This window comes from Mustelus asterias, chromosome 20, assembly GCF_964213995.1.
Source record: "Mustelus asterias chromosome 20, sMusAst1.hap1.1, whole genome shotgun sequence".
Classification (NCBI taxonomy): Eukaryota; Metazoa; Chordata; class Chondrichthyes; order Carcharhiniformes; family Triakidae; genus Mustelus; species Mustelus asterias.
In genome coordinates this window covers 38,652,750-38,674,209 of record NC_135820.1, presented here as the reverse complement: position 1 = coordinate 38,674,209, position 21,460 = coordinate 38,652,750, and the positions used below count along the sequence as shown (strand labels likewise).

General features: G+C 43.5%; 1 protein-coding gene across 1 annotated transcript in view; it reads left to right on the top strand.

The window, feature by feature from the left end:
- Positions 1–21,460, top strand: part of LOC144508290 (docking protein 5-like) — a 416,872-nt gene that overhangs the window by 344,914 nt on the left and 50,498 nt on the right. The window contains exon 6 of the mRNA XM_078236106.1: positions 2,428–2,563. Within this exon, the coding sequence (XP_078092232.1) occupies positions 2,428–2,563 (136 nt within the window). The remainder of the gene's footprint in view (positions 1–2,427; positions 2,564–21,460) is intronic.

Sequence of the window (21,460 nt, the reverse complement as noted above, 5' to 3'; positions counted from 1 at the left end):
GCTGATCTGACGTGGATCAGTACCACTTACCCGCCTGATCCCGATAACCCTTAATTCCCTTACCGATCAGGAATCCATCCATCCGCGCTTTAAACATATTCAGCGAGGTAGCCTCCACCACCTCAGTGGAAGGCAAATGGAATATTGGAATGAAGTATACAAGCTGGGAAGTATTACTACAAATGTACAGGTCACTGATGAGACCACACATAGAGTAATGTGCACAGTACATTTCACTTTACTGGTGTCCTGAATTAAGGAGGGACATATTTACATTAGAAGCAGTTTAGAGAATGTTCGCTTGGCTGATTTCTGGGATGAGGAGTTTGTATTATAAGGAAAGATTGTGCAAGTTGTTCCTATACTCATTGGCGTTTAGAAGAATGAGAGGTGATCTTATTGAAACATGTATTATTCTGAGGGGACTTCACAAGTTAAATGTTGAGATGATGTTTCCTCTGGAGGAGAAACCTAAAACTAGGGACATCATTTCAAAATATGGGGTCTCCCATTTAAGATGAAGAGCAATTTCTTCTTTCAGAGGTCATTAGTTATTGGGATTCTCTCTCTCTCTCCTAGCAAGGAGTGGAGGCTGAGTTCGACAGATTTTTAATTGGCAAGGGAGTCGAGTGTTATGGAGAGGCAGGCGAGTGAGTGGAGATAAGGCCGTAATCAGATCAGCTGAGATCTAATTGAAAGTGGAATGAGTTTAAGGAGGCGAATGGTCTACTGTTCCTATTTCTTTTGCTCTTATTTTTGTTAGACTAAAGAAGTTCTGTCATTGTTTTACTCTCATGAGTAGTACCAGTTTTCCATTCGTGTCACTGATAAAATATTCAAAACTGCACCAATCGGTGTGTATAAATACTACATGAATTAGTCATATAACACAGATGAAATCTAATGAGATAGAACTTAAGAGTCCAAGAAAAATGCTGTACTCTCAATTAATATATTAAAGAATATGCCAGTTCATGTACACTTTCACTGTAAGAATTATTAACATCTTTTGTCCAACACTATAATATGTCATATTCTAAAATTAAGAAAATTGATGGCATGAAGTTTTCAGACTGATGACAAAACAATGTTGTGCATTATGTTGGATTAGTGTGAGGTAAAATCAATCGCAGTGCTGCCCAAGACTATTGTGGATTAATGATCCAATTTGTGGAATTATATTTTCTATTCCATCTACATCTGAGGAAGAGATTATGTCTGTAAGAACAACATTTGGAATAAATCTCCTTAAGGTAGTTTAATTTAGGTACTACAAGATTAATAACAGGATATCTTAAATGTTCACTATTATGCCTGTAAAGAATTATACAGCAGTTTAAATGTAATCTGTAAAATATTACAGGGCCCAACAGAATAAAGATGAAAGTTAATTTGCATGAGTGCCTTGTGTGAGTTCCAACATCCTCTGCTCTATAATGTAAACATTCATGTTTTACGACCTTTGTTACTTGGCTATATTGCTAATAGTATCAGTGCATTACATAATGTTTGACATCACTCCATTATTAGCATGGTGAATTGATTAGTTCCACATGACAGTGAGTCATGTAACTTCTTGATGTCTATTTGACAAATGGACAAATGGGCAGGGATTCAATCAAATAGCTCCCTATCCAGTTTTCTAGCTCTATCTGATTCAACTGCATTGGAAAGTTTCCACTGTTGCTAATGGAAAGGAAATGCATTTGCAATGTCCCAATTCAACTTGACACAAAACATATGTAACACAGCAGCAGAGCCAGATACTTGTCCAATTATTGACCAATACATGCACACTCTCGCTCCCTCTTTCTACATAGGCATTATGTAGGGATGGAGGGTGAGGTATTTCTTGGACATTGTTGCAGCGGAATTTCGATTTCTGTCTTCAACAGTGAAAAACCCTTCAATGACAGTACAACAGAGAGAATCTAACCAGTGGTCCACCTCGCAGTGATTTTACTGCATGAATATTAAATTATGAAAAGAGTCTTGCTGTATCCGAAGACAACTCACTATTATATGACTGAGTACTGTTATTTGAAAGTTCATTCTATAGATTCTTTGCGTACAATTTGGCTTAAATGCCTTTCTAGCGGAGGCATCTTCCACAACACTACAGTTTACTTCTGCAGTGGCATTAGTGGAAATCTGCAGTTGGACTAATCCTGAGACAACTCATAAAGTCAGAACACCTTTTGTATGCTCTGTAACGTACAGAATGTAAGAAATAGGGGCAGTGGTATGCCATTCAGCCCATTGAGCTTGTTCTGCCATTCAATGAATGATTGATTATAATGGCTATCAACAAAAATAAAATAGAAAACTGTGATATTTGTGATATTAAAAAGTATCTGTGTGCCAGCACCAATGTTTCATTTAAACTGCATTTTGTTGCGTGCTAATTCCCTTTCTGTATCTTGACAGAATGTGTGACACAGGAGAAGGTCTATTCACCTTCCAGACGAGAGAAGGCGAGGCAATTTACCAGAAAGTGCATTCCGCAGCACTGGCCATTGCAGAACAACATGAGCAGATGCTACAAAGGGAGAAAAATTCGCGGGTAAGTATGCTGGGGATGCTGGTTTCTGGTGCTCAACAATGAGTGTGAGATGGTGGAAGGGCCATCAGGGCATTCCTGATTATTCTTATTTTCTTTCATTTACTCTGTAGTACTCTATACTAAGATCCTTTAATAGGGACTATACTAAGATCCTTCAATGGGGAAATTTGAGAGCGTATGCTGCTTTGAAAGCCTCAACGAGTAAAACATCACAGATACCTTCTGGAAATCAAATTCTATCCACTGATTTAGTTTGCTAATTGTCTCTTCAAAGAACTCTCCTTGATTGTCTGAGTGAACCATCTCATCTAAAACCACCCGGATTAATCCTTTTAACTTTTCCAGTCTTTAAGTGAACATCTTGATGTCAGAATGACGTCTAAAATTCCTGGCTCTGTGCCTATTTTACAAACAAAATTACATTAGCTGGTCTCTAACCCTCAAATGTAACACCTAAAAATGCCAGAGCTCAGGCTGTCCGTTGACTATCAGCTGCCTGTCCCGAAGGATGCTAAGATGATTATTATGTGGCATAGGTAGCTTTAGAATATATTATTTTTCTATATGTGAAGATTTTTGATTTATGAATTCCTGAGTCAATTTACTCGGCCAATATATTCAAAGACCGATGAACATAATGTACTTAAAGCATCAGAATTTGTTCTTCCATAGTTTGTGATTTGCTCCTTGAAGAGCAAGACTTTTTTTTAATATCCCACCTGCTTTGTGCATGATTAAAGTACTCCAAATGCTGTTTTCTTCCCTATGCCTCTGATTTTGCATCTTCACTGTCCTTGAATTAATCCTTAGAATTTTCATTTTCTTCCTATCTCAAAAAGAGAGCTTAGTGCTGACCTAATGTTCTCTTAGACTTGTTTATGTCTACAGCTGCAATTATATAACAACAATCTGTCTGAAAATTTAACCAGAATTATGTCAAATATAAAGACACTCGCAAATGTTGGATTATTATGGAGTGGAATCGAAGGCATTAGGAGAATATCAAGTGTTGCTGGATTCAGGGCTGGAAGATTTCAAATACAAAGGGAACAAACTCAATGAGCCAAATAGACTTTCCTTCTTCTTGATATTTTCTTAGGTTCTCTTAATCTCTTAATGCTCCCTGATTGTGAATCTAACTCTCAGGACCAAATGAGTACATCGGCATTAAATATTTAATATATAAATCTATTCAGTACTTACAGGAATGATCATATTATTAAAACTAACATGGACCCAAAATAGAGTGGCGCAAGTTAATAAGGCTTTCTTTAACAAAATGCAAACCACCAGGGACCCTGGCACTGCCCACTGGGCACCGGAGCGGGGCCAGAGGTGGGCCTACTGGGGAAGGTGGGGGCGAAGGGCAAGACCTACTCATAGGGCTGATTGCTGGTGGCGAGTGCCCGCAGCACACTCTGCAATGGGATCGGTGGGGGAATGAGGATGGGAGCGATCAGGGCTGCACATGGTGGGGGGAGATCGGAGTTGCACGTGGTTGGGGGGGGGGGCGGGATCGGGGCTGCACACGGTGGGGGGGTTGCGATTGGGGCTGCACACAGTGGGGGGGCGAGATCGGGGCTGCACACGGTGGGGGGGGGGTCGAGATCGGGGCTGCACACGGTGAAGTGGGTCAAGATCGGGGCTGCACACGGTGGGGGAGGGTCAAGATCGGGGCTGCACACGGTGGGGGGGGTCGAGATCGGGGCTGCACATGGTGGGGGAGGGTCAAGATCGGGGCTGCACATGGTGGGGGAGGGTCAAGATCGGGGCTGCACACGGTGGGGGAGGGTCAAGATCGGGGCTGCACACAGTGGGGGGGGCGAGATTGGAGCTGCACACGGTGGGGAGGGGCGAGATCGGGGCTGCACACAGTGGTGGGGGGCGTGATCGGGGCTGCACACAGTGGTGGGGGGCGAGATCAGGGCTGCACACGGCGGGGGGGGCGAGCTTGGGGCTGCACACGGTGGGGGGGGCGAGTTCGGGGCTACGCATGGTGGAGGGGAGATTGGGGCTGGGCATGGGGTGGGTGTTGGGGCTGGCTATTCAGGCTGGTCCAGTGGGGGGGTAGTTGAGTAGGCCAGCGATCGGGCTGGGGGGGAGCCTGGGAAAGGCTCAGGAGGCTGGCAATGGGTGGGGGTGGGGTGCAATGCACATGCGCTAATCTCCCAACTGACAGATCGGCACATGTGCAGTGGCCCTCAGCACGTTGATTCCAACCTCCCCAGCGGGATGAGGCCCCACCCTCCACTCATAGCATGAAGCTCCCTGAATGCCAGAGATTCATTCCACTTATTGCGCCCAAAGAATGGGCGGGAAAATCTCCCGCTTTCCCGCCTGTTGGGCACTTCGTTTTTTGGGGGGGAAATCCTGGCGACAGTGAATTTGGATTTCCAAAAGGCATTTGATAAGGTGCCTCATAAAAGGTTACCACAGAAGATAAGGACTCATAGGATTGGGGGTAATGTATTAACATGGATAGAGGACTGGATAACTAATAGGAGTAAGAAGTCTCACAACACCAGGTTAAAGTCCAACAGGTTTATTTGGTAGCAAATACCATAAGCTTTCGGAGCACTGCTCCTTCGTCAGATGGAGTGGAAATGTGCTCTCAAACAGTGCACAGAGACACAAAATCAAGTTACAGAATACTGATTAGAATGCGAATCCCTACAACCAGCCAGGTCTCAAAGATACAGACAATGTGGGTGGAGGGAGCATTAAACACAGGTTAAAGAGATGTGTATTGTCTCCAGACAGAACAGCTAGTGAGATTCTGCAAGTCCAGGAGGCAATCTGTGGGGGTTACTGATAATGTGACATAAATCCAACATCCCGGTTTAGGCCGTCCTCATGTGTGCGGAACTTGGCTATCAGTTTCTGCTCAGCGACTCTGCGCTGTCGTGTGTCGTGAAGGCCGCCTTGGAGAATGCTTACCTGAAGATCCAAGGCTGAATGCCCGTGACTGCTGAAGTGCTCCCCCACAGGAAGAGAACAGTCTTGCCTGGTGATTGTCGAGCGGTGTTCATTCATCCGTTGTCGTAGCGTCTGCATGGTTTCCCCAATGTACCATGCCTCGGGACATCCTTTCCTGCAGCGTATCAGGTAGACAATGTTGGCTGAGTTGCAAGAGTAGGTACCGTGTACCTGGTAGATGGTGTTCTCACATGAGATGATGGCATCCATGTCGATGATCCGGCACATCTTGCAGAGGTTGCTGTGGCAGGGTTGTGTGGTGTCGTGGTCACTGTTCTCCTGAAGGCTGGGTAGTTTGCTGCGGACAATGGTCTGTTTGAGGTTGCGTGGTTGTTTGAAGGCAAGAAGTGGGGGTGTGGGGATGGCCTTGGCGAGATGTTCGTCTTCATCAATGACATGTTGAAGGCTCCGGAGGAGATGCCACATCATAACTAATAGGAAACAGAGAGTCGGAATAAATGAGTCATTGTCAGGATAGCAAACTGTAACTCTTGGAGTGCCATCGGGATCAGTGTTGGAGCCTCAGCTACTTTCGATCTATGTTAATGACTTGAAGGAACCATTTGTATTGTTGCCAAATTTGTTGACAATACAAAGATTGATAGGAAAGCAAGTTGTGAGGAGAATACAAAGCATCTGTAAAGGAATATAGATATGTTAAGTGAGTGGGTGAAAAAATAGCAGATGGAGCAAAGTGTGGGAAATTCCGGTTGTCCAATTTGGCAAGAAAAATAGGAAAGTGGAATGTTATTTAAATATGCAGAATGCTGTGGCAGAGAGGGATCTGGGGCTCCTTGTACAAGAATCACAACAAGTCAGCATGCAGGTACAATGGGTAATTAGGAACACAAATGGAGTTATTGCAAGGAGGATGAAGTATAGAAGTAGATAAGTCTTGCTACAGTTGTATAGGGCCTTGGTGAAACCACTTAGAGTACCGAATAGCATTTTGGTCACAATACTTCAGGAAGGATGTACTTCTGTTGGGAAAGGTTCAAAAGAGGGTTAATAGACTAATTCCTGGGATGAAGAGTTTGCCTTATGAGGAAAGGTTGAAATGATTGGGCCTTTACTCATTGCAATTTAGAAGAATGAGATGTGATCTTATTGAACCATCTAAGAATCTGAGGGGATTTGATAGGGTAGCTGCTGAGAGGATGTTTCCCCTTACGGTGGAATCTCGAACTAGGGAAACAGTTTCAAAATAAAAGGGTCTTCCATTCAAAATGGAGATGAGAAATGTTTCCCTGAGGGTCATGAATGTGTGGAACTCCCTTCTTCAGACAATGATGGATGCAGGATCATTTAGTATGGAATTCTCCCCAAAAATTCAAAGTGCCGAATTTGTGTGAAAACTGGAGTAAATGCCGCTGCTTTTTTGAGCGGGATTGTCAAAATGAATCTCCGACACTCTGAGCACTGCAGAGTGCACTAGCATGAATCGCAATGAAAAGCTGGGGGTGGGGCCTATTCCCGCTGGAGAGGCCGGTAGCATAGCACTGAGCGGGCTACTGTGCATGCACCAATCTGTCATCACGGAGGTCGGCGCATGCGCAGTAGCCCAACAGTGCCGGCCTCCCGATTGCTGGGCAGCTTGATGGCTGACCCCACATCACTGGCCATGAGATCCGCCCCACCCCAATCACTGGCCTCCCAGATGTGTCCAGGCCAGCCCCAACCCCCCTCCCCACCTGCAGTCCCAACCCACCCTGATGACCAGTCCCGATCACCCCTTCCCTCCTGCTCGCAATCCCAAGTGCAGAGTGGCAGCGGGACCCCCACCCCCACTGATGGACCTGCCCTCATTAGGCCCTGTCCCCTTGACATTGCCCGATGCCTGGTGGGCAGTGCCAAGGTGATTCCTGAGCTTCGCCACTTTTCCAAGAAAGTGGAGTTAAGACCACCTCGTATCAACTATGATTTTATTGAATGGTAGAGCTGACTTGAAGGACAAAATGGCATTCTCCTGCTCCTATGTTTTTATGTGGAACTCGCTTCTACAAGGACTTGTTCAGGTGAATGAGATAGATGCAAAGACAGAGAATCTAGAGAAGTAGATGAGAGAGAGAAAGGTATAGAAGGCCGAACGGCCTCTCTAGACTCTATTGTGGAATTTTGATCCAAAAAAAATTGGTGGGATTAGTAAAATGGTGTATAAAATTTTTTAAAACCTGAAAACCATATCTGACATCACTTCCAGTTGGAACAGAGATAGGTCGGCAGCCAGCCTGCCTACAGAGGCAAATAGATTAGCCAAATTTCATAATTATGATATATGCCTCATAAGTAACCACCATGTTAAATTTAATCATGGCTGGCTGAGTTTCCCAAGGAATGTGAGGACTGCTGGATCCAGTTTGTTTGCTTCTCCCATTCTCCCCTCCCCCTACACCCCCATTGGATATCTCCCTGCCCAAATCTTCTAATCTACGTCCCTCTCTACCTGCTGCTTCTAATCTCTGTGCACCCTCCCCATCCCACCCCGGAAGCCTCAGTACTTATTTCACCCCTTTTTGTTCCCGGGCTATGACTTAGTGACAAAGGTCTACCACCTGACAGCCTCTCAACATGGTTGGCTATGGCAGGCAACAGGAAACAAAAAGGTTAAGCAGGTTTGAACGGAGGAAAGTCATCCTTCTGTATTTCCTAAACTCAAACCGCAATTTCTCTGTTCCCACCCAACTTCTGAGACAATACTGACACCTTTGTAACTCTATGAAACTATTAAAACATTCTAAATTAATAAATGCATGAGAATTCTCAGCACTCTTAAACAAAGTTTAACATTTTATTGGAGTTAATTTTTATATACAGCGACAGCTTAAAACCTGTTACGTAACCTGAGAGGGTCTCACACAGTTTGACTTTCGATTTCTGTTATAACGTTTTTATTACCATAAGTGGTAGTGTTCCCGATTGCTGGGCAGCTTGATGGCTGACCAGCCCCATGACCCCACATCACTGGCCATGAGATCCCCCCACCCCAATCGCTGGCCTCCCAGATGTGTCCAGGCCAGCCCCACCCTTGTGGTCTTATGATGCAGTGGTAACCTCCCTATCTCTGTGTCAGAAGCTCTGAGTTTGATTGCCAATTGGGACTTGATAGCCACGGAAGATGTGTTCATTATATGGCCAAGCAGGTTGATTACTAACTTTCAAATCCTTCCAAAAGGGCAGCTGGTAAGAGTGGGAGAACCTCCTCATCAGCCAGAACCTACAAAAGGCATCAGGAGATCACTGCAGTACCTTGCCAAGCATAAGCAATGCTTTCTTAGGGTGGCAGTGATTACTAACTGTTGCTTAGGGTCTGTTGCTTAGGGTCACAGTGATTACTAACTGTTGCCTCATAGCACCAGGAACCCAGGTTCTATTCCGGCTTGGGTCACTGTCTGTTTGGAGTCCGCACGTTTTCCCCATATCTGCGTGCACCAGTTTCCTCCCACAGTCTGAAAGATTGTTAAATTGCCCTTTAGTCTCAGGGGGATTAGAAGGATAAATTCATGGGGTTATGAGATTAGGGCCTGGGTGGGATTGTTGTCGGTGCAAGCTCGATGAGCCGAATGGCCGCCTCCTGCACTAGGGATTCTGTGATTCCCTCAGTGTACCCCGCTAGCTAGCATGAGGGGACATAGCTTTAAATTGAGGGGTGATAGATATAGGACAGATGTCAGAGGTAGGTTCTTCACTCAGAGAGTAGTAAGGGCGTGGAATGCCCTGCCTGCAGCAGTAGTGGACTCACCAACATTAAGGGCATTTAAATGGTCATTGGATAAACATATGGATGATATTGGAATAGTGTAGGTTAGATGGGCTTTAGATTGGTTTCACTGGTCGGCGCAACATCGAGGGCCGAAGGGCCTGTACTGCGCTGTAATGTTCTATGTTCTACCCAAACAGGTGCTGGAATGTGGTGGATTTTCACAGTAACTCCATTACCTACTTGTGATACTAATAAATAAACTTTAAACTTCAAGGCCATGACACCTGAAGAGCAAGAATGGAATAACTGCACTTCCAGTCTTGTTAATATGTCTATCTGGCTGTTTAAGAAAAGATTAAACAAATGACCCTACCATGTTATTGATAACTTCACAAAATAACAGAACAACCCAACAATTACTTTTTATGAGGAATTCATTGTGCCCTTCAAAATAATTTTTAGAAAATGCACCAGGATATGTGGACATAGACCAAAGCGACAACTTTAGTATTTGTAGTAGCGAGCCCCTGTAAAGGGGCAAGGTTTCGGAGGGTCATGTGGCCCGATGGGCCAATTGGGCCAAAGCGTGCAAATCCTGGCGCAGAGTACGGGTTCTTCCAGACAGTTTTGGAACCAGAGGCGACGTAATCGGTAGCATCTACCTCACTCCCTGTACCTAATTTTTCACAGTTATTAAGCAGTTATTTTTGTCACTCCAGTTGGTGGTCAGCACTTCTGTTCTCCAGATTATAGTTAGATCTCCAGTGAAGATTAAACAAAACCTGATTAATATTTTCTGTTGCTTGGGTAAAGTAACTTATTAGGAGGAAGGAGGCGTTAGCAAAGGAGGTCTCAACAAGATTGTTGTTAGTTTTACTACCTTTTCCCCAACAGCTCAACAACAAGTGATTGTTGTGAAACTGCCAATCGTGCCAATAGTGAGAAATTTATTAATAAGTTGTACCATTAGATCAGATTTATTTCTGTGTGATATGCTAATTAAATTTTCCCCATATCTCCAGAAGACAATTACTCGTATGCACATTCTGCAGTACTAATCATTATTTTAATAGCAGTAGCATATTAATGAAGTATGCTAATTGGTTGAACTTGCATGTACAAATTAAGTTAATTGGATAGTTGCCTATAAATCAAATACAGTATCTCCTCTCTTTCTAAAACTGAGTGTATTGTTGGAAAATGTACATTAGAATATGTTAATTAGATCCAATTCACAGCTGCAGGTTAAGTTGATTAGAAAATAGATTAGTGCATACAACTCAAATATGACCTGCAAATATCACAAGATCATTGTGCTTTATTCAATTAAGAACATTTCCCAGTTTCAACAGATGAGCAAAAAAAAAATCACGGCAAATAATCCTTTAAAACTTCAATCAAGTGGTAAAGGAAAAGTTATATAAAACATCACATCAACTTAAGGGTATCTTTTGCATTGCAAGCAAAAATTTCCGTCATAAAATGTGGCAATCTCAGACTTAAATGGCAAACTTATCAACAGCAATGAGTATATGGCAAAACACATTATGATAAGACCATAAGACCATAAGACATAGGAGCGGAAGTAAGGCCATTCGGCCCATCGAGTCCACTCCACCATTCAATCATGGTTGATTTCAACTCCATTTACCCGCTCTCTCCCCATAGCCCTTAATTCCTCGAGAAATCAAGAATTTATCAATTTCTGTCTTGAAGACGCTCAACGTCTCGGCCTCCACAGCCCTCTGTGGCAATGAATTCCACAGACCCACCACTCTCTGGCTGAAGAAATTTCTCCTCATCTCTGTTCTAAAGTGACTCCCTTTTGTTCTAAGGCTGTGCCCCCGCGTCCTAGTCTCCCCTGTTAATGGAAACAACTTCCCTACGTCCATCCTATCTAAGCCGTTCATTATCTTGTAAGTTTCTATCAGATCTCCCCTCAACCTCCTAAACTCCAATGAATATAATCCCACGATCCTCAGACGTTCATCGTATGTCAGGCCTACCATTCCTGGGATCATCCGTGTGAATCTCCGCTGGACCCGCTCCAGTGCCAGTATGTCCTTCCTGAGGTGTGGGGCCCAAAATTGCTCACAGTACTCCAAATGGGGCCTAACCAGTGCTTTATAAAGCCTCAGAAGTACATCCCTGCTTTTGTATTCCAAGCCTCTTGAGATAAATGACAACATTACATTTGCTTTCTTAATTACGGACTCAACCTGCAAGTTTACCTTTAGAGAATCCTGGACTAGGACTCCCAAGTCCCTTTGCACTTTAGCATTATGAATTTTGTCACCGTTTAGAAAATAGTCCATGCCTCTATTCTTTTTTCCAAAGTGTACGACCTCGCACTTGCCCACGTTGAATTTCATCAGCCACTTCTTGGACCACTCTCCTAAACTGTCTAAATCTTTCTGCAGCCTCCCCACCTCCTCAATACTACCTGCCCCTCCACCTATCTTTGTATCATCGGCAAACTTGGCCAGAATGCTCCCAGTCCCGTCATCTAGATCGTTAATATATAAAGAGAACAGCTGTGGCCCCAACACTGAACCCTGCGGGACACCACTTGTCACCGTTTATTTTGTTTATTTTGTTAGTGTATTCTGGTTCAGTAATCAAACCTAGGGTTTCTAATAATGGAGGAGATTATTTACAGTTTGCAGAAATTATTTGCACAAAATTGAAAAGTGCTGAAGAAAATATACTTAAATTTAAAAAAAATATTTATGGGATCTGGCGTCACTGGCTAGACAATCCCAAGTTGCTCTAGAAATGATACATGCATGAAACATGCTTGTATGTTTTGTCAGTGATGCATGTTGTACATAAATATTATAATTGTGAACAAATGATATGGATAAGTATTTGTATATCCACCTATATCAGTGACTCTAAAAGAAGCTGGCGACTCTAAAAGAAGCTGGCAATTCAATTTCTTACCTTTCAGTAGATATGAGTTTTCTGTGCTGTGTAAGACATGTTGACTACATTTTCCCATGAGAAACATAAAGATTATACAGTGTCCACAGCATATATTTATTAACTCTTTCAATTGTGCTAGTGCATTGAGCAGTGCCATTTTACTTGTGTGAAATCTTTCGAGAAGACCAAGTCATTTTAATTTGTGCATTGTTAGTTTCCTCATTAAATAATTTAAATTGCATATTAACACGTTTATTCATTTTCTGTTCAGTTGCAGCACAACTTTGGTGAAGGCTGAAACACAGATTTGTACCTGTATCACTGTATCAGTGTTCTGTCTTGAATGAAGTAATTGTTTTGTAAACTGGAACAGATGATCCAATTGACTTGATTTACTTTTAATGAGGACTAACTCCAGGGAGTTAGATTGTGAGGGAGAAGAAGCGAGCAAGTCAGGAGGAAACTGCTCAAGGTGTTGACCTCCGTGACAAAATAAACAGGAGATCTGTGGCAGGGTCTCACCACTGCCACAAAATAAATGGAGGGGCATGTGGCAACGTCTCCTGTTACACAAAATAGAAACAACCAGTCGCTCAGATGGAATAATAAATGAGGGCTGAATTGGTGAGTGGGCTAGGATGCTAAGTCTCTCAGTTGGATCAATATTGTATTTGTTGTCAATGCACAATATTTTTATTTTGTAATCATAGTTTGAGATAGATTGCTGTTTGGAGAGAAAATAGATGGTGTCGTGTGATAAGCTTGGAACTTGTTGAGGTGTGGAATTTGGACAGGCTTGAGAGGTGGGCTAAGGATAAATTAGTCTACGTGGATGGAGTGGGCAAATAGATCATCTGGCTTGACCAGAATACAGAACTATAATTAGAAGCATACTCCACTGTGTTAATCCGTTTAACAGCCAATCTTGTGAATTTGTTGATACGATAGTTTCACACTCTATCAGTGGTCCAATGCTGATTGAATTACACAGTTTGTGCTGCTGTTGGATGTGAACCACAGGCATAAACCCAACAGAGTGACAGATGGAAGTGTGTATGTATATGAAAGGGAGGCAGTGGTATATAGCCATAAGTTTCCTGCATTAGGAGTACTAAATGTAGTTTCATTCAGCGCACTGTTAGCAAATATTGACCTGTGAGGCCTGGGGTTGGGGTAAATGAGTGATTACATTGACTTTAATGGTCGCTGAGTGGCTTGCAGTGCTGCAGAGTGAGAGGACGGGACACTCTAATGCTTAATGACCATCCCAGAACAATATCCTAGTAAATCTTTTCTGCACTCTTTCTAGTTGAATAATATTCTTTCTATAATAGGGTGACCAGAACTGTACACAGTATTCCAAGTGTGGCCTTACCAATATCTTGTACAACTTCAACAAGATGTCCTAACTCCTGTATTCAATGTTCTGACCAATGAAAGTAAGCATGCCAAATATGTCCTTCACCACTCTGTCCACCTGTGACTCCACTTTCAAGGAGCTATGAAACTGTACCCCTAGATCTCTTTGTTCTATAAGTCTCCACAACGCCCTACCATTAACTAAGTAAGTTCTGCCCTGTTCGATCGACCAAAATGCATCACCTCCCATTTATCTAAATTAAACTCCATCTGCCATTCATCAGCACACTGACCCAATTGATCAAGATCCCGCTGCAATCCTAGATAATCTTTTTCACTGTCTACTATGCCACCAATCTTGGTGTCATCTGCAAACGTACTAACCACGCCTGCTAATTTCTCATCCAAATCATTAATATAAATGAGAAGTAACAGTGGACCCAGCACCGATCCCTGAGGCACACCACTGGTCACAGGCCTCCAGTTTGAAAAACAACCCTTTAAGCTACCCTCTGGCTTCTGTCATCCAGCCAATTTTGTATCCATTTGGCTAATTTGGCTCAGCCGAATGGATTTTGATGCTACACTCACGAAGTGGATTAGAATCCAGTCCACATGCTTAGCTCATTTTGCATTCTAACTTCACCAAAGACCCAGAGTGGGATGTCCTCTAACCACCACTTTGTTCCCCAAGGCTGTAGAATCTCTGTCGACATGCTTTAGGATGAGAGCCATATATACTCATTCACCAGTTAGCAGACAAATTGCATATCTTTCAACATCAAATTATACCTCCGCATATAGTACTACCTCCAGGACCTTGCAGTGCTTAGCAGATTTCATTGAGTCAATTTGCTTGAAATTTCTCTGGGGAAGTTGTTGGAGAAGATTCTTAGAGATAGGATGTATGCGCATTTAGAAAGGAATAAACTCATTAACGATAGTCAGCATGGTTTTGTGAGAGGGAGGTCATGCCTCACTAAGCTGGTGGAGTTTTTTGAAGAAGTGACCAAAATGGTTGACGAGGGAAGGGCCGTGGATGTCGTCTATATGGACTTTAGTAAAACGTTTGACAAAGTCCCTCATGGTAGGCTGGTGAAAAAGGTTGGATCTCATGGGATAAAGGGGAAGGTGGCTAGATGGGTGGAGAACTGGCTTGGTCACAGAAGACAGAGGGTGGTAGTGGAAGGGTCTTTTTCCGGCTGGAGGCCTGTGACTAGTGGTGTTCCGCAGGGCTCTGTATTGGGACCTCTGCTGTTTGTGATTTATATAAATGATCTGGAAGAAGGAGTAACTGGGGTGATCAGTAAGTTTGCGGACGACACAAAATTAGCAGGACTTGCAGATAGTGAGGAGCATTGTCAGAAGCTACAGAAGGATATAGATAGGCTGGAAATTTGGGCAAAGAAATGGCAGATGGAGTTCAATCCTGATGAATGCGAAGTGATGCATTTTGGTAGAAATAATGTAGGGAGGAGCTATATGATAAATGGCAGAACCATAAAGGGTGTAGATACGCAGAGGGACCTGGGTGTGCAAGTCCACAGATCCTTGAAAGTGACGTCACAGGTGGAGAAGGTGGTGAAGAAGGCATATGGCATGCTTGCCTTTATAAGACGGGGCATAGAGTATAAAAGTTGGGGTCTGATGTTGCAGATGTATAGAACGTTGGTTCGGCCGCATCTGGAATACTGCGTCCAGTTCTAGTCGCCACACTACCAGAAGGACGTGGAGGCTTTGGAGAGAGTACAGAGGAGGTTTACCAGGATGTTACCTGGTATGGAGGGGCTTAGTTATGAGGAGAGATTGGGTAAACTGGGGTTGTTCTCCCTGGAAAGATGGAGGATGAGGGGAGACTTAATAGAGGTGTATAAAATTATGAAAGGCATAGATAGGGTGAACGGTGGGAAGCTATTCCCCAGGTCGGTGGTGACGTTCACGAGGGGTCATAAGTTCAAGGTGAAGGGGGGGGAGGTTTAACACAGGTATCAGACGGACATATTTTACACAGAGGGTGGTGGGGGCCTGGAATGCGCTGCCAGGCAAGGTGGTGGAGGCGGGGACACTGGGAACGTTTAAGACTTATCTAGACAGCCATATGAACGGAGTGGGGATGGAGGGATACAAAAGAATGGTCTAGTTTGGACCAGGGAGCGGCGCGGGCTTGGAGGGCCGAAGGGCCTGTTCCTGTGCTGTATTGTTCTTTGTTCTTTGTTCTCCTCCACAGCCCAAAAGCTTCTCATGCATGCGTTTTTCAACATATGCATCATATCTCAATGTCCACAACCAAAGATAGATTAGCAAGCCTTGAGGAACTCAGGGAATGAGATTTAAGCCTAGACATTTAGGCAGGAGTAATTGCAAGATGAATGGAAAAAGAGCTTCAAACTTATCACCTGCAGTGAAGACAGAATCATATGATGCACATGCATATACAATACCCCTTACTATGTACTCTGTAAAAATGTTACTTCTCCATATTGGACAATGCTAGTCAGATTCTAGCCAAAGGACTTTCTCTACATATTCAGGTCACACCCATGCTTGTGGTCACTCTGGATAGCAGTTTGGGGAACCATGGGACCAATCCTCGACAATCAACTCATGCTTTGTTGGTTTACCAACTAAAGAGCAAGCTCGCAAAACAATTAGGTCAATAAAATTCCTACCCATAGAGCAACCTCTTTCAATGGACACTTCAGGAAAGCCCCTCCAGTACAGAAGGAGGCCATTTGGCCCATCAAGTCTGCACCGACCACAATCCCACCAAAGCCCTATGTAGTAGGCAAACTTATCATTGTCCCATGTTGCTATCGGTGCCACCTTTTTGATTACAGTATATCTTTGTTCCATTTCAGTCAATGGCCCAGATGCATAATAAATGGTTCTGCGCCTTCCGTCTCTCTGGATTTGAAGAATTCTGCTTCTAGTCTGGTCACTGACGCATCCGCAGCAACAATTGTTGGCAATTCTGTGTCATATTGTGCCAGTATGTCTGAAGAATACAGCATGTTCTTGATGTTCTGTGATGAGATTTGCCGATATTCTCCCCAACACCATGTCAGATCTTGTAACAATTAATTCACGTGTCAGGTTCTCTACCTGCCTGACCATGTCCATAAATTGTTTGAGCTCCGTAACATTGTGGGGTGATAGAAAATCCTTTATGGCCTTGGTGTTTTGGGATCAGCCCTGATAGCAATTAAAGCAATACCTCCCAAAGGGTATGATCAGTGTTTTCTTTAAAGTTTATTTATTGGTGTCACAGACTTACATTAACACTGCAATGAAGTTCCTGTCAAAATCCCCTAGTCGCCACACTCCAGCGCCTGTTCAGGTACACTGAGGAAGAATTTAGCATGGACAATGCACCTTCCAGCACATCTTTAAGACTGGGAGGAAACCAGAGCACCTGGAGGAAACCCACGCACAGGGACAACATGCAAACTCCACACAAACGCTGACACAAGCCAGGAATTGAACCAGGGTCCCTGGCGCTGTGTGGTTGCAGTGCTAACCACCACTGTGCTACCGTGTTGTCAGTGGTTTGGATTCCTTATCCAAAGGGTGCTGCAAAAGCCACTTTTAAGATTCTACTTTGTATAAGTGTGAATCAAAACTAACTTTGCCCAACTTGCATCCACAAATGCCAATGGGTGGATCTCACTTTCCATTTCCTCATTTAACTGTGTGAGGTGAACACAGTTGCAGAGGGAACCACTCGGTTTTGGTACAGGAACCATGCTTCAACACCAATTTGTGAGTTTCGTGTCAGGTGACATGACTAACCAATGCAACATTGATTACATTTCTTGTTTCACCTTCTGTAAAAATGGTTGTGGAGCCTTCTTGGGGTTGAACAAGCACACTGGTTTTGCATCTGGTCGCAATGTGATCTGATAGGTTGTTTTCAGCTTCCTAGATCTCACAATAGCTTTTGGAATTTTGCCCAGAATGTTGTTGGCTTTTCTAAGCATTATCAACTTTATGGATGAGTTATAACTCTGTGCAAGCTGTTCGACTAAACAGTGAACATTCTAGATTGCAAATCATATACAAAGTTTCTGTGATTTCTCATCATTTATGCTGGGGTTGAGCAGTCAACTGACCCTTGACTTTCAGCCGAATACCCCCGGACCATTGAGTCAAACAACTGATGGCTGGAGTATGTCTGATTTTAACTACTTTTCTGTGTCTGACAGAACTGAAACCTCTGCTCCAGGGCCTAACTTGAAGTTTGTTTTATTTCCTTTGACTTTAAATATCTGGACCCCAAGGGTTTACATTTGATCCTGCAATTTCACCCCAGAATGATCTTTTTTTTCTTCAATTTCCCTAAATTTCTTCAGTTTCCTGATTGGTTTATGATCTTGGCTGATTTCCTATCTCTGTTTTGTTAAGAGCTGTTTGCTGTGGCAAACAGATGTAAAGTGGCATCTTATCTTGCAGGAACGGTACTCAGCATGTTTGGCACAGTATTCTTCATGTCGAAGCAGCATTTGTCTGCCACAGAACTGCATTTCTTTAACATGCTATAAACTGGACTGTATCAGCCAGTTTTCTCCATGAGATTTCTTTCTCACCTGCAATGAAATATTTATTTTGCTTTCTCTTTTCTCCCTGTCTGTTTTAAAATAACCTGCTAAATATAGGTCAATTTATGATGCGGAAACAAATATGTAAACTGATCTGTTGTTCAGAATAAATACTTGAACGGAATTACACTAAGCTTTTCCTATTGTACGCACTAGACAGAGTATGATGAGAATTAATGAGCAAAAAAGGAATGAACCAAGCAGAAAATGGTTTTGCAAATGAGCATAATTCAATCAATGTAAAATAGACATCAAAGTAGTATCAAATTTATACTCAACTTTTGTGACATCACTAACTCTGTAAGCAGTGTGTTACCAGAGGCATTTAGGAATGGTGCCTATTGTGGCTGCCATTTTGTCTGGTAAAGGGCAGATGCATATTGGCTAAGCAGTACCTTTCAGTACCTCTGGAAGGTCAACAGTCAAAATCTTAAAAGTTGGACGCCTGATTTTGGATCAACTAGGTTGAAAATACTTCTTGCATCCAGTTACGATGGGATAAAATGGGAAAAGGCAGAATAGAGACAACCGCATCATGTGTGGAACTATTTCCATTGGGGGGGAGGGGGGGAAGAGAAAAAGATTTGGTTATGATGATGCAATCATCATTGTCATTGCTTATTTGTTTGGGGTCACCCTCTGACGAAGTGTAGATGCACGTCAATCAACTTTGCCAATACCTGCAACCGGCAAGCGTTCACACTCCACATCGCAAATGTGCGTCTTCACCACAATTACTTGATGATTTAGCAAGAGCATTCTTCTTAATCCTTCCCTTGACACTCCTCTGCGGCTGCAAAATCCACAGCTATTTTAATTAAAGAATAGATGCAATAAAATGGAGGCATACCTTGTCATTTAATTTATTTTCCTTTGAGACAGACTGTAATGAATGTTTCTTGTGATTAATAATCAGCCAAATTAGTGATCTAATTTGATTACTCCAATTGCAAGCTTCTGTTATTGACATTTGCTTGAGGCAAGTCAACCAACAAGGGCACAAGTAATTTGAGTCTGATTGTGATTACAGTTGTTACACCAAGTTGTCCTTGAGTGTACATTTCTCTTTCCTTTGTTCAAGTGAAAACCTCTAAGATAATTTAAATGATCAAAAAGGATGTAGGAAGTGCATTTCCACTATTCAATTGTAAATGCAATGATAGACAAAATGTTTATGATTTTCTTAAAAAAAGAAGAGAGATGTTCTGTCTGTGCATGGGTCAAGTGGCCCTCCAAACATATGGTCAAATGAGCAATACCAGTATTCAAGCACTGAGGACCTGGATACCATGCGGAAAAAGGTTCAATGACCTCCGATGAGTGGGCAGAGTCAGTGAATGCATCTTCAAATGCCATGTCCCATAAAACTATACCATTAACCTCAATTCTCCATATCCCATCACACACCTAGTAACAATTTCTATCAGTGAGGAATCATACCTAACATGCTTATGCCACAACTCGCCCTCAACACCTAGCACTGCTGCAAGCCTCACAACCACATCTCAGAGCTTGCACACACTGCTACCTATTCAATCAGTTGCCAAGCAGATGACAAGACACCTCACTGGCACGCTTCCTCTCTCTTGTAGGACAAGGTGGTGCATCGCTGGAAGCAGGAGTAACTCAGCAATGGGGGTGGGGGGAGAGGGGGGCAAGCATTGCTGCATATCCTAACTCCCATGGAGCAAACTGTGCAAACAACCATTGCTGAGGCAGCTACCAGAGGCAGGGTTGAAACTCATTGAAGATGACTGCAACCTCATACCTATTTTTCCTTCACACATACGTTATCCCACTTTCTCTTCATCCCCTACTCTCTTATTAACAGGCCGCAGGTGGCCAAACACATAGCTCATACATTGCACTCTCACCTATCCTTACTGCCACCTCAAATTTATCCCTTTTCCACATAATTTCAGATACTTAAGAGATGCAACCTGAGGCCAGGCACTGAAGCAACACCAACAAGAGAGTAATAGTAAAGACGCACATCACTTGGTTTGGGTACTGGCTTTCTACCTATTAGATTAGAGTTGGAATCTGCATGTGGTGAGACACCAGCCATGAGTAGTCAGCAAACAGAGTGGGGTTTGGGAGTAACTTGCATGGTAGCACAGGTGTCAGCTTGCCCAGGGATGCGATCACACAAAATTCTGTTGCAGAGAACTCGTAAGGACTTTAATTGAGGCAGTCGACAGAAGGACAATATGCACATTATGGGCAGCATGGTGGCACAATGGTTAGCATTGCTGCCTCACAGCGCCAGGGACCCAAGTTTGATTTCCGGCTTGGGTCACTGTCTGTGCAGAGTTTGCATGTTCTCCCCGTGTCTGCATGAGTTTCCTCCGGGTGCTCCGGTTTCCTCCCGTAGTCTGAAAGATGCGCTGGTTAGATGCATTGGCCATGCTAAATTCTCCCTCTGTGTACCCGAACAGGCGCCGGGGTGTGTGGCGACGAGGGGATTTTCACAGTAACTTCATTGCAGTGTTAATGTAAGCCTACTTGAGACACTAATAAATAAACTTAACTTAAATGTTTGGTCCATTGGGGATCTTGCATAAAGCCAACAGGCAATTTCAAGAAACACGGAAGATTCAAGTCCCAACTTTGCACAGAACTCGGTGCCCATCCTTTGCAGCAAGGAAGTGGTGGACGGCTCTGTTTGCTCCCTTGTGAACCCAATCATGATGCAGCATCTGATGGGCACTGTTGTGGCTTCGACTATAACCACCGAATATCTGAGTCCTGCAGTGGGAGAGCAGGCTCCTGTCATACAAGGTTATGGCCATCATGGTTGTGGATTAAATTCTTCAAAGAGGCTTCCAGTCCAGCATTTGCCCTCCATCACATTATTTAGTGGCAGTGGCTCCATGGAGCAAGTATCTGTCATCCACCCTCAGGGTTACAATCTTTGTTCCTCAACACTGCCACTTTGCCCGTGCCCTTTTTGTTACCTGTCAGTCGGCAGCTGATTCAGACTTTTACCACCACACTGACACCTCTATTTCTCTGCTCCTTATTTTTAATATAACTTAACAGGACCTTTTTTAGATTCCTGTCCTTGTTCCTTAACTTGAGGCTTCCATCTGGTACCTCTTTTTGTCCCACTCCCTGGTTTGGGACCACCTTCTTGGCCTGGGACCTTCTCCATGCCCCCCTCCTTGTGTCCTGCTTTCTGGGACACTTCTGCAATGACGCTCCTCTTCGGGTCACCTATGCAAGGGGCTAGTTCCTGGCCAAAAGACCATGAAATCAACAAACGGCACAAAAGCAGTATTTCCCTTGGACATGCATAGAAGTCCCGAGGTCCATCGGGAACTGTAGTTCCCGAAATCCAAG